Source organism: Strix aluco, chromosome 7 (genome assembly GCF_031877795.1).
Source record: "Strix aluco isolate bStrAlu1 chromosome 7, bStrAlu1.hap1, whole genome shotgun sequence".
In the NCBI taxonomy this organism is placed as follows: domain Eukaryota; kingdom Metazoa; phylum Chordata; class Aves; order Strigiformes; family Strigidae; genus Strix; species Strix aluco.
In genome coordinates this window covers 8,534,760-8,551,504 of record NC_133937.1, presented here as the reverse complement: position 1 = coordinate 8,551,504, position 16,745 = coordinate 8,534,760, and the positions used below count along the sequence as shown (strand labels likewise).

General features: G+C 41.6%; 1 protein-coding gene across 31 annotated transcripts in view; it reads right to left on the bottom strand.

The window, feature by feature from the left end:
- The window catches only part of ANK3 (ankyrin 3), a 379,574-nt gene that overhangs the window by 68,925 nt on the left and 293,904 nt on the right, over positions 1-16,745 (bottom strand). For 20 of the 31 annotated variants that reach the window (XM_074830355.1, XM_074830354.1, XM_074830362.1 and 17 more), the window contains 7 exons: positions 16,625-16,723; positions 16,437-16,535; positions 15,950-16,045; positions 12,869-12,941; positions 12,605-12,667; positions 5,468-5,591; positions 2,436-2,538 (listed from right to left, as the gene is read on the bottom strand). In XM_074830355.1, the coding sequence (XP_074686456.1) occupies positions 2,436-2,538; positions 5,468-5,591; positions 12,605-12,667; positions 12,869-12,941; positions 15,950-16,045; positions 16,437-16,535; positions 16,625-16,723 (657 nt within the window). The remainder of the gene's footprint in view (positions 1-2,435; positions 2,539-5,467; positions 5,592-12,604; positions 12,668-12,868; positions 12,942-15,949; positions 16,046-16,436; positions 16,536-16,624; positions 16,724-16,745) is intronic. The other 11 variants (XM_074830366.1, XM_074830372.1, XM_074830367.1 and 8 more) reach the window with 3 other exon arrangements.

The window sequence follows — 16,745 nt, the reverse complement described above, 5'->3', positions numbered from 1 at the left end:
GGGACTTTTACAATATTGGTTTTGACCCACCATTATCTTTACTCCCATGAATACCATTGTTGGAACACAGGGTGGCTTTTATCCTTGCTTTCTACTTCCATAGCAGAGATTATCTAAAAATCCAGTAATGTACAGAGGGAGGGATGTGAAGAAGAGAGGCGGGAGTATTCTCCATCTCCCAGATGCACTCCTCCCACTTCAGCCAAAGAGCTGTAAAGCTTACCACCATAGGTGTGGGCTGGGCTGAAGAACACAGGAATTCCAGAGGAGGGATATACTTTTTGTCAGGACTTCGAGGTTTGCAGAAGACATAGCAGAAAATTTTAGCTGGGCTCCCTTTTTCATGTAGATAAGTTTGTTGCTTTACTGTCATTTGTTTTTCAGGGGATCATGGTTTTACTAACCTCTTGAGACAGGACTGACATTTTTTTCCCACTACCACCTTCACCATTCCTGATCCCCTCCTGGACTTGAGAAACCTGAAGTTTGTCTAGAGGATTAAGATTAGAATAACATTTACAACTACACTGTCAACCAGGCCTCCAGCCTGGCTTCATTTTACATGACAAACTTGGATCAGTGCTTGAACTGCAATAGTTGCACAATCATTGCTGGACAAAAACTGAAATCACAAAAATATGAAGACTATAAATGCAATGAAAACAGCCTGCACTACTGCTCAGCACCAGCACTAGAAGGTTTTTGTATTTTGTTTTCTCAGATCAAGAGCCAGCACTGCAAGAGATCGTCCAGAAAGCAGAGAGGTCCATGTCCACTCATATAGAATATGAAGTTTGCCCTAAAGTAGAGCTCCTATACATGATGTGGTGTCACTGCAATACCTCCATGTACAGATAATTCTTATTTTTCTAGTGGAATTTTGTAATACAAAACAGGTTAATGGTCCACACTTTGAACAATGTTGTTTAGGAGGTATTCAGCATAGTGCTGGTTTTAAATCTTGTTATGTGATAAAATGCACCCTAGCTGCTAAATCAATGCCATCTACTTTGATGGTAATCACAAAACCAGACAGAATCATAAAACAATGCAATATGTTCACAGACTGAAGAGCCTTCCCCTCTTCTGAAATTTCCATCATATCAAGAAGACTTAAAAAAGGCTTAGGAGTAGGAAGTGTCAGAATAACTTGTAGGTTCTCAGCCCTGAGATATCATTTCTTGTTCCCAGTGCCAGTAGTTTATTTTCTGCAGATTTTATTTTCTGACTTCAAAACAAACAAAAGCAACAAAATTGCTGCTATGCAATGTTCAGAAATTCTCCCTAGCTGGCTGTTGCTAATCAAGGTTATTGGAGGTTTACAGCATTTCACTCGAAAGTAACAATCTAGTAATAAGCACTCAGTTGCTAAAGACAGAATCCAATTTCTGCCATTGTTATAATGCTACCAAAACTGTGTGCAAAAGCTGTAGTAAAACTGGATAATTTACTACACTAGAATTTACAGACCAATACAATCAAGGTTTAAAATGCATGAGTCCTGCTCTGTGGACCCTTTCCCCCATGAAAGCATCCTCCGAGATCAGTAACGCCCCGTGCAGGAACACTTGCCACTGCTGAGAGGAACATGTGTGAAAATGTTAGCAGAAAAACTCTGTTTCATTACAGTCCTCTTCTACGACATAAATAACAGTTCCCCTCCACAGTCCTTTAATTTCCAAGTAAACATTTCTATGTGAACTTTTATTCAACTTCCTAGCAGATCTCTGGCCTCTGTGTATCAAGAAACTTCTGAGTAATTCAGTTAGATTTGAAAATCTGAAGCAAGTTTACCACGCAAAATGCTGAGGAACTCGCAAACAAAGCATACAGTACCCCGTCATCTACAGCACTAGCTTTTGGAAGGACTTTCCCACGCTATAATCAGGTCAAAAGATTCTGCTTTTGTTGTATTAGTCATTGTACAAATGTTTGGAAGGTACATAAACTGGTTAGCACATAATAGCTTAATCTTTACAAGGCCAAATTCTTCCCGAAGGTGGAAAAACAAGGACAGCAGTTGGGAGTCCTGTCCATGCAGGCAGAATGGGCAAATGCAATCCCCAGGCTGTACAGTACAGACAAAGGTTGCTTAGTGTAAAACACATTGCTCCCAGCTTATCAAAGCTCTCTAAGCATACATGTATCATTGAGCTCACAGAAGCTCCCATTGATTTCAATGGACAACCCCATACCCAGAAACGTAACTGGTCCCTTAAAGACTCTTTAGGTTTTGGACCCCATCACCCCATCTCTTGCAGGATCCAAACCACAATGTGGTAAACCCACAATTTCTTTCTCTCAGCAACTTTCTTCTCCCTTTTCAACAGTTAAAAGAGTAGTGATAGTCTCTGCAAGCACAGCTGGGGGCTGCAGACTGTCATCCCCTACAAATATAAAGCATGAATATCTGGTGGCAGAGATGGAGCACATACCTGATCCTTTGCTGGTACCAGCAGTTCTTCAATCATCATGCTGTCTCGGGCATAAGAACTTCTGTTCAGCGTGTAGGACCTATCCGAACTGAAGGAGCGGAGGCTGTTGTATTTACCATTTATCACAGAAAGTGCAGATGACAATGAGATGAACAAAAAATAAAAATAAAAAAAATTAATACATGCAACTTCCAGGGATAGCATAAAATGGCAAAATACACATAATCTGTGAAATAAATACAAGGGAAAAAATGGAATAATAAGTATTTGACTATAGCTAAATATCCCCTTCCCTACAATGTACATAAGCAAAATCACAACAGATGTTTACTGCTTTGGCAGCAATGTCGTGGCTTTAGAATAAATCCAGAAAAGTGTATTCAAGTATTTAGTTGAACTTTGATAAATGTCTTCATGCCCTAATCCCGAAAGGAGACCCAGGAGGGCAGGTCTCAGGGGAGCTGTGGGTAGGTTACAGTGCCTGCCCATATGGCTCAGATTGCTGAAGCAGGTTTAACTAAGAGCAAGTTTTATGAGTTGTCATTCTCTTTGTGGCTGAACCACTTTTGACTGTTATAAACACTCTAGTTCTTCATTTAGTTAGAAAAAAGGATAATAATTTTGAAATGAAAGAAGAAAGAAATTTGCTTATTGATGATTAAATACAGATTCCATTGCTCTGGGGATTATTTTGTGCATGTTAGACTATTTAGAAGTAACTATGATCATTCTGAACGTGTTGCAATTAAATCAACATAGGAGTGTGTAACACTTAACCCTGGAAGATACATTATGGTATGTGCTAAAAACATGCTGCAGGCCTAGACATGCTTGCTACGTGACAAAAAATAAAGTAGTAAAAAACGTGAATTAATAAAAAGCAACATCCAACAACATATTACACTTTTGAACTAGCAACACTTTTCAGACTAAAACTCTACAACATGTTTCATGCATTTTGTAGTTGCTAATCGAACTTTTCTAGTCCCTTAGCCCACGTTTCTCCTTGTGCTGGAAGCAGAACTGGGATCTTAATTGCACAGTGTAGGCAAATGTTAAGCAGACTTTTACATGATAAACGGCATAAAGAAATCAAGTTACATTTGTTATAACAGAGGGATATTCTCTAAGGCTGAGCTTCCCCCCCCCCAAAGTAAAAGCATGTCATTTTCCAGTATTGAATAAAATGAAGATGAGCAATGGCAGCAGCAGAAAGATGTAACACGATGCCATGCCTTCTTACCTGACTTTTGGACTAAAGCAATTTACAGTGGAAAAGAAACAGGAGAAATAGAAAGCAAAGAATCAGACAGGAAAAGCAAGATGTTATGGCTGGATGGCTTATATATTTAATGTGTTTATTTTTTAATGTTACACTCAGAATCAGTAGTAAGATACATCCACAGTATACTTTTTGCTAAATGAAGTACTTCACAGGAAAAACACTGTATTTGTCTCCTCTGAGCATAACATGTGCAATGTAAAAAATGAGTTACGCAGCAACAAATAGTAATGGCACTGCTAAAATCAGAAGCATGGGAATATTAGATTTCTCTCAAAAGATAACATGAGGTTGAACCCTCAGATCTACCTAACAGAGCTTGACTGTGAAATTCTGCTCTCCCACATGCACAGTGAGAATATAGACATGTGCAGGAAGAGTACTGTAGTGAGTAAAAGGTGTCCTGTAAACCAGCACCCAGCTCTGTACACAAAGTGCACGCCCTCCCCACCATCACTGCGGTACTTCAGGACTGACCACATCTGATAGTGCCGTATGATGGCCTTGCTCACGCCGACTTCTGTTTAAAAGCAGCATGTCAGCTTTGTTAATTAAGTTTACAAAGACATAAGATTCTCCCTTCAGATCTGTTTTGCTGATTTTCTAGCTAATGGACTATTTAAACACACTTTGGTATTCCTCATGAAATGTATTATCACATAAATACTTATTACCTTACCTAAAAATCGTTAAGTGAAGCAAAATATAGCTGGGGACTATGAAAGAGCAAATTTGCACTGCATGCTTGCATTTCTAATGCAACCATAACAAACAAGACTGAGGGGTAGACATCTAAGCTTTACCTTATGGGAGTTGCCATTTGCTGTTAGACAATGAACTCACTTTTTCAAACAGATCTTTAAACTACAGCATAGGAAAAAGTCCTCAGGGCTCCAGCTTATGAGGTTTAATTATTAGCTTCAATACGATTCAACTGTCAGTAAATACACTGCAAATCCACAACTATGGAAGTAATCTCTGCTCATACAGCTTTAATTGTTTCGGGCAACGCACATTGCAGGCTTTAGCAAGATTCAAAAATGAAATCTAAAATGTTGATCTAGAAACACCTGAGTTGAAATCAATATTAGTCAGATATTATATTAAGTTTACAATATCTATTCACAGAAACTTTGGCCTGTTTTCTGCAACATGTAATCCAATCCATTCCCTGTCAGATGAAGCCCTGCAACAAATTTAGGGTACATCTGCTTTTTTATTTTTGGGAGCATTTTTCTTTAATAGTGGTTATCTTGGCTGGATTACTCACTAGCACCTTTAAAGAAATAAAAGCACCCAAATAGCAAAATGATTTTCATTCAGTTTTTCTGGCATTTACATTCTTTGGCTAAGTTAGTCCATGAAGGAACACTCTAATGTGAGCATCAATCTGACCCACAGTAGTGAAAAGAAACCTGGTTTTGCTGGCTGTTGTAGATCAGTTTGTAGACCAGTTCCAAACTGCTAGCACAGAGGTGCCTTGGAGACATTCCGAGCGTGAGCAGATACCAGAAAAAGTGAAGAGTTAGTTTTCTGTATCATTGCCATAAGAAGCCAACATGAATAAAGAATATGAAATAAAACTGCAATGAACATATGCTTTAAAGGCACAGTATTACCATAACACGGAAGTACACCCCCTCTACTTTGTTTCGAAATAGACTCCAGCCTTGTGTGAAAGAGCGCATTTGGTTTGTAAAAACTTGTAACTGTGGTGACATGCAAACACGAGAAACAGCAAATACAATACCTGGCGGAGCGGGCTCCCAGGCTAAAGCCCATGTATCCTTCAGCAGGCAAAGAATCATCTCCCAGCTCTTTCAGATCCTGGGGTCCGAGGTATTTGTCCGTATCACCTGTCATTGCATCCTCACCTGCCAGTACAAAAGCCAGGCTGAAATCAGCAGCTACATGTGTTGTAAATGTTTGTGTGCTTAGTAAGTCATAACGCCCTTTTCTGCTGGCCAACAAGGAATCAATCCCGTCACCCCCACTTTCCCTAAGGCTCTTTCCATGTAGTACGTCAATTATCCACCCCCTGAACGGGCCTGAGAAAACAGTTTTATTGGGGGCAAACGTAAGAAGCAAAACTCCACCCTGACGTAAATCCAATAAAGTTATACGAGGGATGACTTCTGCCCAATCGTTTAAGCAAGCCAAAGGGCTCTTCTGTACTTTGCACCATTGCACTCCCTTTTGCTTTCCTTACTGAAAAAGCCCGAGCTGACAAACTAAGGTTACTCTGTATGAAAAGAAAAAAACGAAAAACCCTAAAAAGCTTGGCTGTGAGAGACAGCCTGTTCGCTCACCAGTACTGCAAAGTGCAGCAAGCTTGAATGGACGCTGAGTAAAAGAGGCGGGCCTTCCACCTTCGGTATTGCTCAACAACTTTTGCAAGTTTGAATGTCAGGGGGGATTTCTTTTTCCTTTTTTTTTTTTTTTTTTTTTTCTCTAACGAGCTGCTTCGCGCTCCCAGGTTGATGTGCCGGAGGTAAGTGCTCCGTGAGGCCGCCGGGGCCGGGGGCTGAGGCCGGCCCCGGCCCGGCCCGGCGGGAGCAGAACAAAGCCTTGTGCCGCGCCGGGCAGCGCGAAGCCCCGCGGCCGCGGGAGAACACCCCCCGGAGAGCCCCCCGCCTGGGCCATCGCCCCAGACACGCACCATTAGGGGGTTTTTAGCAAAAATGAAAGGAAGGAGAGTTAAATCTTCGGACAGGGGGGCAGAGGCCGCAAAGGGTTAACGGAGCAGCTCGCCCTCCCCGGCAGCATTTGCATACCATTACATCATGCAAACCCACATTCCTGCATTGACAGAGCAAGTCCAAAATATGCCTTTTGCGGTTGTAGGATTTTTTTTCCGCCCCCCCCTCCGCCGTTCCCTCACCACCACAGGGCAGAGCGAGCTCCCGTAAGCTCGTTCCTTGCCGCCGCTCCCGCTCCCCCCTTTGTCTGAGCGCGTTTGAGGTGTGTAAAAGTTGCACAACGGCGAAGTTGAACAGCGTGTTCTCGGAGGTAGGTGACTCCGCAACCCGGCGAGACGTTTCCCGCTTTCATTCAAGGAGTTTAGACTAGTTTCCATTCACTTCACTCAGGAAACCACAGGCGAGCTCTGGTTTTAAACTAACAATCAATTCTAAAAATACCCCTTCAGCTACTGCTTTGCAAACGGCAAACAGAGCAACTTTCTCCTCCAGCCCAGCAACAACCAGTATTTTAAGCAACAGTTTAAAAGCTAAAATGTTCATAATACATCAGAAAGCATTCAAAAAAAACACCAGAAAGAGAAACATTATATATTAAGTGAAACTTTAAAAAGTCTTACTGTTTTGGAAAGCCATTTTCACCAGTCTGGTCTATAAGAATTTTTTCCCTGGTGTTTCCAAGAATTCCTATTAGTCCTATTAGTCCTTAAGCAGTGATTTAGAGTTAATCTCCAAACCAGCACAAGCAAGCTAATCCCTGTGGGTCATATTCGCTTTCCACACAACAACTGAGATCTTCTTAACATCTTGATCTCTTCGTATGTATTTTAGGACACGTGCATCTTTGTCCTCTCAACTCAGATCAAAGTTCTTTGCAAATATGAAACAAAATAAAAAATAATGACTACAGTTAAAAAAAAAATCCCCTTTTAATCACTCTGCAGACATCCCTTTAAAGCTTCTGCTGATTGGATTACAGCCTCCCTTGGCAAGCCTCTTGAATGGTGACATAAATGCAGGCACTCCAGTTATTTGTATGTAAATAGGGGTGCTGCGAGGGTGTAGTTTTTCTGTAACTTGATCCCGGGGGCTGAGCAGGGAGCGCGGGGCTGCGGGAAGGGCGCTGGGCTACGCCGCGCCGCGCTCCGCCCGCCGGGGCCGGGGCCGGGGCCACCTCCCCCCGCCAGCCCCACTCCCACTCCCCGCCACAGCCCCACTCCCACTCCCCGCCACAGCCCCACTCCCACTCCCCGCCAGCCCCACTCCCAGGGGCGCCAGTTGCGCCCCCGCTGCCCTGTGGGTGCCCCGGCGGGGTCTGGGTGCTGCCCCCGCTCCCTCTCCGCCCTCCCGCGTGGGGTGCTTGTGGGTGCCGAGGGAAAAGTGAGGCGCTTGAGAAAACTGGACTGCAGCTGGGGGGTGACCGGGTGGCCCGGAGAGGGCAACTGTAAGCAACTGCTAACTGGGCCAGTAAATTTGGAAACTTCGTCCCTTACAACACCTGAAGACAAGCGCTGCACCACAGTAAGGAACAGGCGAGGCATTTTCTTTAGCAGCATCATTTGTCAGAGGCAAGGCGGAGAATGATAAAAAACTATTCCAAGCTGAGCTGCAAAATACGTTCGATGTTATCCTGCTCTGCAGCTAATCCAGTCAGATCAGGATTACTCTGATGAAATGCTCTCATCAAAGGAAATGCTGCATCTAGGAGTGGTAATTTCAAAGAATTCCAGACATTGTTCTGTGATCGTGGGAGGCTGGAGTGAAACGGGTGGTGCACGTTTCAGCAATCCCTCTCAGTTTAATTAGGAGCCACAGCCTAATCCTCTGTGCTTCAGGTAACAAGCACAGTGTTTGCTCGCAGCACACTATTCCTGCAGAGAGAGGTCCCACGGAAAAGACAAAATTAATCTCTGAACACAAACGATAGAGGAATGCCCCAAAAAGTCAAAGCAAAGGCCCATCAGTTCTGGTATACCCTGTGTCTCTGGCAGCAGCCATACTCCGCGGAGGAGTGTAAGAACATGAAACAGTGGAAGTCCTGCGGGACATTTTTCTAGCTGGCAGTGATTTAAGCACATATTTTCTAAAACTAAAAGAGGTTTCTGTAGTCACGAAGAGGTATTTTTCCCCCCTTTTAAAATTCTTCCAGTTACACTTTGAACCCATGTCAACTTTTTGTGTTCCCCACACCAAGGATGCGTGCAAGGAATCGCGCAATTCAACGACCTGTTCCAGGCAGAGCAGCCCTTTTAAACCGAATCTGCCCCTTGCTGGTTTCACTGCCATCCCCTATTCTTGGACTTCTGGAGAGGCAGCAAGCATTACTGCTCGCTCTGCCACCCACTATTTTACACGTTCCAGTCTATCCCTCATTCAGCTTTTTTCTGGGATAGACAGTCCTACTCTCTTTACTCCTTTCTTCCTAGAAGCTTTTCCATACCTCTCATCTCTTGTGTCACCCTTTTCCACGTTTTCCCCATTTTCCTGGTCCCTCAGCATGTCTCCTACAGCTGGGAATTTCAAGAGCACAAGGTAGGTGCTCTTTTTAGAGACCAGTGAGAAATACAGGCTCTCTGGCAGCAGGAGAGAAGCCATCATGTGGCTTGGGAAAAGTCCCAGACAAAATTTAATCATAGCCTGAGATCCAAATGGGCATTTGTTATTGGCTTTGCTAAAGATCCCCAAAGCTTTTGCCACTCCCTCGTCCCAGCCTGTCCAGAGCTGCCCGGTGGCAGAAGACGTACAGCCACAAGGAAGAGCAGGATGCTTCCAGTTGTAGCCAAGGTTTTGGTTTCACACAAGGATGGAGAAAAGCCAATCCCAAAGTGCTGAAACTTTTATGAATCTGTAAAATTTTATGGAGACAAAGAAACTCAGAAAACTCTGAGCACAAAATAAAATAAATCAACCCCTCCTAAAATGATCAGTAACAGACTTTCATGCATGGGGATGCCCTGACCTGTCTTAAATGCACTTAAACTGCTGTATCTCAGCACCTATTCAGGGATCAGGCAGTGTGCATTCATGGCTTGTTAAAACCTCTGTCTAATCTGCCAGGGATTGATTAGCATGATACTTACTCCTACTGAGAGAGGAATCACCATTAAATAGGTTTAAAAGGGTGTCCTTATTTACACCCAAAAGTTTGTTATCTACTAAAGAACAAATCAAAAACTTAAAAGCTCAACGATGTGTTTCCTGACCATGACTCTCTAAATTCTGAACACCTGAACTGGTTTTTGGTTTGGATTTTTTTTTTTCCCTTCGCTGCTCCCATAGTCTCACCCCTCTTTGTATCAGCTCCCATTGCGCGCTGTCCCTTCGCCTCTGGGACAGCAGTGGCAGCTTTTGGGGGACTGTCGTGACAGAGCTCATTGCTGGGTTGTGGCAGTTGCAGCAGGGCTCCAGCTTCCTCCACCAGAATAAAGCTCTTGCAGCCGCCCAGAGGGATGCTCCGAGGCTGAGCATGCGACTGCAGAGGAGGGGGTTCCCTCCAGGCCCCCTGCAAACGGCTTGGGTTGTGCTTTAGCATGGCTGATTCCTGGCTCCCCACCAGCCCCGTGGCTACAGGGCGCACCGCTGGGGCTCACAGCTGCACAGGGCCTGGGATGGGAGCTCACATCTGAAGTCAGTATGAGGAAAGACCCAGTTCTTGCAGTCTCAGGTTTCACATTTATAAGACTTGCAACCTCTTTAAAAATAAAATCAGAGCACGTGTTCAGTATGCACTGGAATTGCTCTATAGTGTTGTACAAACTTTCTGCTACATACGAAGATGTGCCTTCACTGTTTTCCCCACAAAGTCATGTTCACAACTTTCAAAAAAAACACCATTTCTTTTTTGCGGTGTAGCAGTTTCCCAGCATTTAACCTCATTTGGGCAGATTTGCCAGAGTAGTCTAGGAAAAGGAAGAAAAGATCTCTCCTCTCAACCAGTCTGACTCCAAACCAAACCGTCCTCGGCAGGGAAGACAAATTACACAATTTCCACGTAAATACTTATTTAGTGGGCACAGCAAGACATAAACACAAGGAAACAGCTTCCTGACATTTGTCTCTGAGCTCTGAGACTCAACTTTCCAAGCCTTCAATTTCTCTTATGAGAGAAACCTTGAGGATTGTGGCATATTGAGAAATCATTAAACAAGTTTCTCTCACTGAAGAGTTTTGGCTGATGACATGAACATTAGCCAAGTGAGGCAGAGCTCATACTCGGGTGGTAAATTTCTGCCCTACTCTCACTTGGAAATCAACTCCCTGGCTATGAGATTTGTCAGAGTGCATTGCCATCTTGAACATATTTATGTCGATCAGCGTAAGTGGATGCACTGCATATAAATAGCATATCAACATCGCGGAGTTGTGGGGATGAGCGTTGATATATTGGCTTTACAGATGTGCAAGTCAGGAGAGACAGGCCAGTGGTTATTACCTCAAAGCCTGCAATTCATCGCATGCCTTGCACGCTTGAATGCTTCAGCATAGATTGATAAAATACCTATTATTTGACTTGAGAGCTCCCTTTCAGTGTTAGATTTGAAAATTACCCTTTCATATATAAACCAGTCCCTTAGCTCCCCTAGTAACAACAGGGGTGCCAAATGCAGTCTTTAGGCAATTGTATTACCTGCATTCTTAATTTTTGTTTTGTTTTTTGTTAAACTGAGAGTTAGTGACTATAAAAGCCTTCCATGGATTTGGGCTTAAAAATGATCCCTTACATTAAAAGACACATTTTACATCTTTGCTTCTAATATTCAGACCCCACATAGGAGTGTTTCTCATCTGTACCTCGACGCATGCCGTGCAGTGGGATATGGCAATGGCTCTATTAACTAACACTATTATGCATCAGTGTTCCAGTCAGTTCAAACAATAGAGTATTTTGAGCAGTACAATAGCCTAAGAGAGTTATTTGGAAAACACAGGTGTACTGCAAGAACACTATCCATTTGGAACAGCAGCAATGGGAACACTATGACAAACTGAAAACAAACCAAAAGCCTCAACGCATGAATTAAACAAGAGCTGCACACAATGAATTTAGCTAAATATCTTTTACACCTTACCGCTTAAATGCTATAAATATTAAAAGTAAATGAACCCAGTCACCTATTTTTCTACTAGAGAAGAAAAAACTGCAGCTCTAGTGCAAGTGAATCGGGACTTACAGAAATACCTTCAGGACACTGTCTTGCTCTTAATCGACTCAAGACCTTCCTGTTTCTGAATGTCACCTGGGAACCTAATCCTGCCGTGGCCTCTGGAAACCTGCAGCTCCTGGTGAAATTCACACAGACTCTTCTGCACATCCAAACCAGGGGAGGTCTGGCCTAACAGGATGTTGGTAGAGGGGAGGAAAGCAGCTGCCAAAGGAGTTTGAAATACTTGGGGACCACTACAGCCATGTCAAACCTGCCCAACACTGTGAGTAAGCTCGGATGGGCAGGTTGCTAGTGCCCATAGCTCAGGAGACTTATTTAGAAGCACTGAAAACAGAGGGCTTTATTGCCACTCATTGATTTCATGTCACTCTGCAGGATGATACAGATGAAATCTCAGCTACAAGGTACTTCCTTAATACTAATAAACACCAACATGTTGAGTCTAATGGAGCACCCTCTTTATTCAGGACAAAAGTAATCTGATGCATTTTTACTGAATGTCATGACTGAAATATTGTTTAAAAAAAACAAACCACAACAAACCCTGAAAATACTTCTGCCCAGGATAAGGGTCCACTATCAATGTAAATCAATCATTTCAGAGCTGATTTCACATCAGAATTTTAAAAAAACCCCTAATCAAGAAATTCATTCCTTTCTGCTGTTCACTTTCACTGTCAGCTGTTTCTTCCAAAGTGTTTTGATATTTGACCCTTTTGTCCGATATTTAATATTTCAGTTACAATAATAAAACAATTCTCCAACTTTATAGAAGCAGCAGCAAAAAGACTATTCCAGGAAAATGGAGGTAATTTGATTAAAAAATTGGCAGTAAGAAATTCAGAAGAAGTTAGAGGATTATCAGCAATAGCTCAAAGAATTTTTGAAAGCAGAATTGTAAAGCAGAAATTATTGCCAGTGGGATAATAAGAAAATTATCTGAAAGGATTAATTTTCAGACAGATGAAATAAAAGGAAGAGGCTTAAGTTAAATATCACTGCAATACAAAAATGCACAAATACCTTCTTCAACATCTGACAAATATTCAGCATCACTGAGTATTTCAGGGGCATTGGCTCTACGAACTGCATGATTTAAATAAACAAAATAATTAAATAAAAGCATAGACTATCAATGTGTCAACAAAACAATGTAAAACAGTAACAAATGTGCAAAGACAATATCCAACTAATACTGTTTGGTTGTGGTTTTGTTTTTAAACAAACATTTCTTACAACAACAAAAGACTGAAAAATAAGCAAGAGGGTATTTTTATTTTTTAATACCTTCATCATCAGACATATCAAGAACTTCATTCATGGTTTCGGGTACATTCATTTTGTGCTTTTCTGTAACAGTCTGTCAAAGAAAAAAATCATTTTAGAGTGCAGACATAATTTTTCTTAAAATTATAGTTATTTTAAAAATTAAATGCAGGGTAGGACATATTTTATCTGCAGTTAGGAAAACAAGATATATTTTTTTAGCTTCTTAGTCACTTTCCTTTTTATAGATGCATTGAACTATACATTATATACTCTAAAGACTACAGGAAAAGGCAATGTTATATTTGTATTTTAAACTATATTTGCATTTTCACAGCAGAAAAAGCATGAGCTGAAAGCCTAGAAGATGATGATATCAAAAGAAGAAACAAATACACCTAAGTGAGTTTCATGTTGAGGGGTTTAATAAGAACTCCTTAAATAGTCGTTAAATTGTGAGCAGGAATGTGTCATCTCTAAACTAAACTTTCTGAGGGAAGTATTTCTCCTTTGTCATTAGAAAAATGCTGCAATTTGGGAGCAGGCTTAACCTATTTGATTTTTTTCAGAGGTGCCTCAGCATGAATTGTGTGTTTTTCTCACAAATGAGAACAATTGTAACCACATGCAGGCTAAATGATACCCCTTAAGGAATTTGTGCATTAAAGACACTCAGAAGTGGTTGGTTAATTTTCATCCTGATGTTTATATTGATTCAGACTCAAAAAACAATATAAAAAAAAAAAAGTTATGAATGCCTGAATCCTGTTCCTAGAATACCTGTGTATCCCACAAATGACACACACAGGCACATTTTACTCCAGCTGGGGTACAGCACAACAGACTCTGGTAAAGTTTTACGTCAAGCAGGAAACCCTGCAGAGTTACCATTCAAGGAGTGCAGTGGAATTAAAAAACCAAGCAAACAAACAAAAAAAGCCCCCAAAAAACCAAACCCCGCAGCAAAAAAACCACTCCTATCTTCATGGAGTTTTTATATGATATTATTTTTAACCACCATTACTTCTCATCCCTCACATATAAACAAGAAATCATTAACAAGTTCAGGAGGACAAAGTGGCTTTTCCATTTTCATTCGGTTTAAAATATTTCAGGTTTTCTCTGGCCTCATGAATACTCAATTGGCAGTTCATGTTTCTTGGGCTACTGCCATCACTTGATATGGGCAGAAGAGCTCCTGCATGCTCAAACATCACAAAACTTTTTAAAAGCCTCACACTTATTTCATTTTGTGGGAATTACTTGGAAAGCTTTTTAACACGTTGCTGTTAAACCAGCAAAATCACAGGACTTTATTTTTTCAGGCACTACTGGATTTTTTTAATTGGTGTTTGAGCATAAATTATAGTCAAATTAGCTATGTTCATCCTTGATTTCATTAAATTTACCTTTGGGAGTTGTTTAGCCACAAGCCTCAAAAAATAAGTCTCAGCAGTCAAACTGAGTTTTTAAGACCCTCAGTTGTAAATCAGATCTCCTGCCTAGGCTTCCAAAGTCTGACAATTACACACTTGTGACTGATAAGCAGCATATTCTGATTTTAATGGAAATTATTTCTGGGTTTCTCTTGAGAGTAGGTATTTGGGGTAGTATAGGCCTTTCAGCATCTAACATTTCTTCTAGCATGATTCAAAGCCTGACCCACCATCCCTCTACTCTTCTTCAGCTACAGAACATAAATAATCAGTCATCTTACGCAGCACAAACTCCCCCAGCTTCTTAGTTCTACAAGCTAAGAATGACCTTGGATATTGGGAGTTCTTTGCATAAAAATGTGGTTTTACTTTTCCTGCAGCTACCTAGTTGTATGCTAGGCAATCATTCAAGTTTATGCTACCCTGTATGATCTCCACCAAATTTTTCAGGTTGTGGAAAACTATTTTGGAATCTTTCTAGAGAGAAATGTGTTCCTGAGAAAACCTAGAGAGAAGCTGTAAGAAAAAGTCATGACTGTTTTCTAGCATATTCCTTTATATTTTATTGTTCTGAAATTTGTCTTTTGATTGGTGGATTTTCTGTAAGATACTGAATTATAGACCAGAGCCAGGAAAGTCACAGGAAGAAAAGGCACATGCAGTAGCAGATCTAGATAGAATCTGCCTGTCATCCCAAATGCTCATTGTATTGCAGCTGCCTGCTTACACTGATAGACCACACAAATGGGTGATGACAAAACACGGAACACACAGTAACTGTTTTCCATCTCTGATGCGCCTAAAAATACATATGGGCACATATTTCTCCTCTTAATCAGAAAAAAAAAAAAAAAGTTGTAGAAAGGAAAAAGCAAATTTGGATCCAATGTTCTGAATTTATGTTCTTAAGACCCAATTTTGGCTTTACTACTATGGTGGTACATGGAGGCTCCTCACCTCACAAAACTGTATTCTTCATAGAGCAATTTGGCAAAACATTAGCAAACAGAAGATCTTTCTGAAAAATATTTTGGATTCTCTGAATCACCATTTTTCTGACAGCAGTAATATCTGACCATTGCTAGTCCCTTTAATCTCTCCTGGCTAACAGTAAATAGATATCTGGGGTTGAAGGAGCTGACTGTTGCTGCTTGCAAAAGACAGCCTTTCACCATCTGTCAGAAGATGCCAGAAACCACACCATGAGGTGCTTTTAAGTAAATCCCAACAACTTCTTAGATTGGAATGGGTTCTTTTGGGCCAAATACAAGCCATTATACATCAGTCCCTTGGCAAACCCTCACAATAGGCAGAAGCAGCTTCTATTTACACAAGTCAGTAGAAATGTCTTTTCAAATACAAACCAGCCCGTATTCATGTGATTCGTGCCCTAAACAACAAGATGTGAGGAAAACCACGGCAACTATGACCAGTCCTTTACACTGTCCATTTTCTGCTCGGTTGGTAGTCTTTCTGCATACCTCCTAACAGTGTGTACGGCCTTAAAAATATATTGCTCGCATTTGACTTAATATCCTCTTTATACTGCTAAAAGGAAATAGGTGGAAATCAAACTGGAATCTCAGTAGACATGTGACTAAACAAAGCTGAATACACTGGCTTAGGAAAAATTCTTCCATTCACTACTGAACTAAGCTGTACTTACAATTGTAGTCATGGTCTCTTCTGTCACCACCTTCAATGTGTCAACGACTGAAATGTAGCCAAGTCGCTTAGCAATGGCAAGGGCAGTGTTTCCATTCTAGCAATTGAAACATTTATAACAAAAGTTGAATGTTAGCAAGGAAAAGTGTAGAAACTGCTAATTAACTTCAGAAGAATGCACAATAAAGGCCAAATAAATGTTTTCATGTTGGTGATTGAAATAAATATATTCTGGGTAGTAGGATATATAACTAAGTTTTTAATTCTTTATAGAAATGGGATGAAAATGGAAAGATTTTCAGATCTTTGCTGTTCTCGTTTTGGAAGAGATGATAGCATAGAGGACGCGGGGGTGATGGGAATAGGCTTCCTTTGCTCTTTTCCCCTCCCACCACACACATTTTTTTTCACGTTTCCCCTACTCAAATGCTTTACGCGGGGTGGGACAACTGAGCCCAAGGGGAAAGCAGTGGCCCCTCTGCACTTACCACAGTGAGTTCGTTGGGCGCTGCGCCGTGCTGGAGCAGGACGTTGATGATGTGGGTGTGCCCCTGCTGCGCAGCCTGGTGCAATGGCGTGTACCCGTTCTGCAGGCACAGGGAAAGGGAAAGGCTGAAGTGGGCACAGCGCACGCACTGCCTCTGCAGAACGAGTGAGGCAGAGGTGGAAAACTTACCTTCGTTTTGGCATTAACTTTTGCAGAATGTTGCAGAAGGAAGTTAACAATTTTTATGTTTCCGTAGTGGCAGCCAACATGCAAAGGAGTGTATCCCATCTAGAATGAATATAAGCAATTA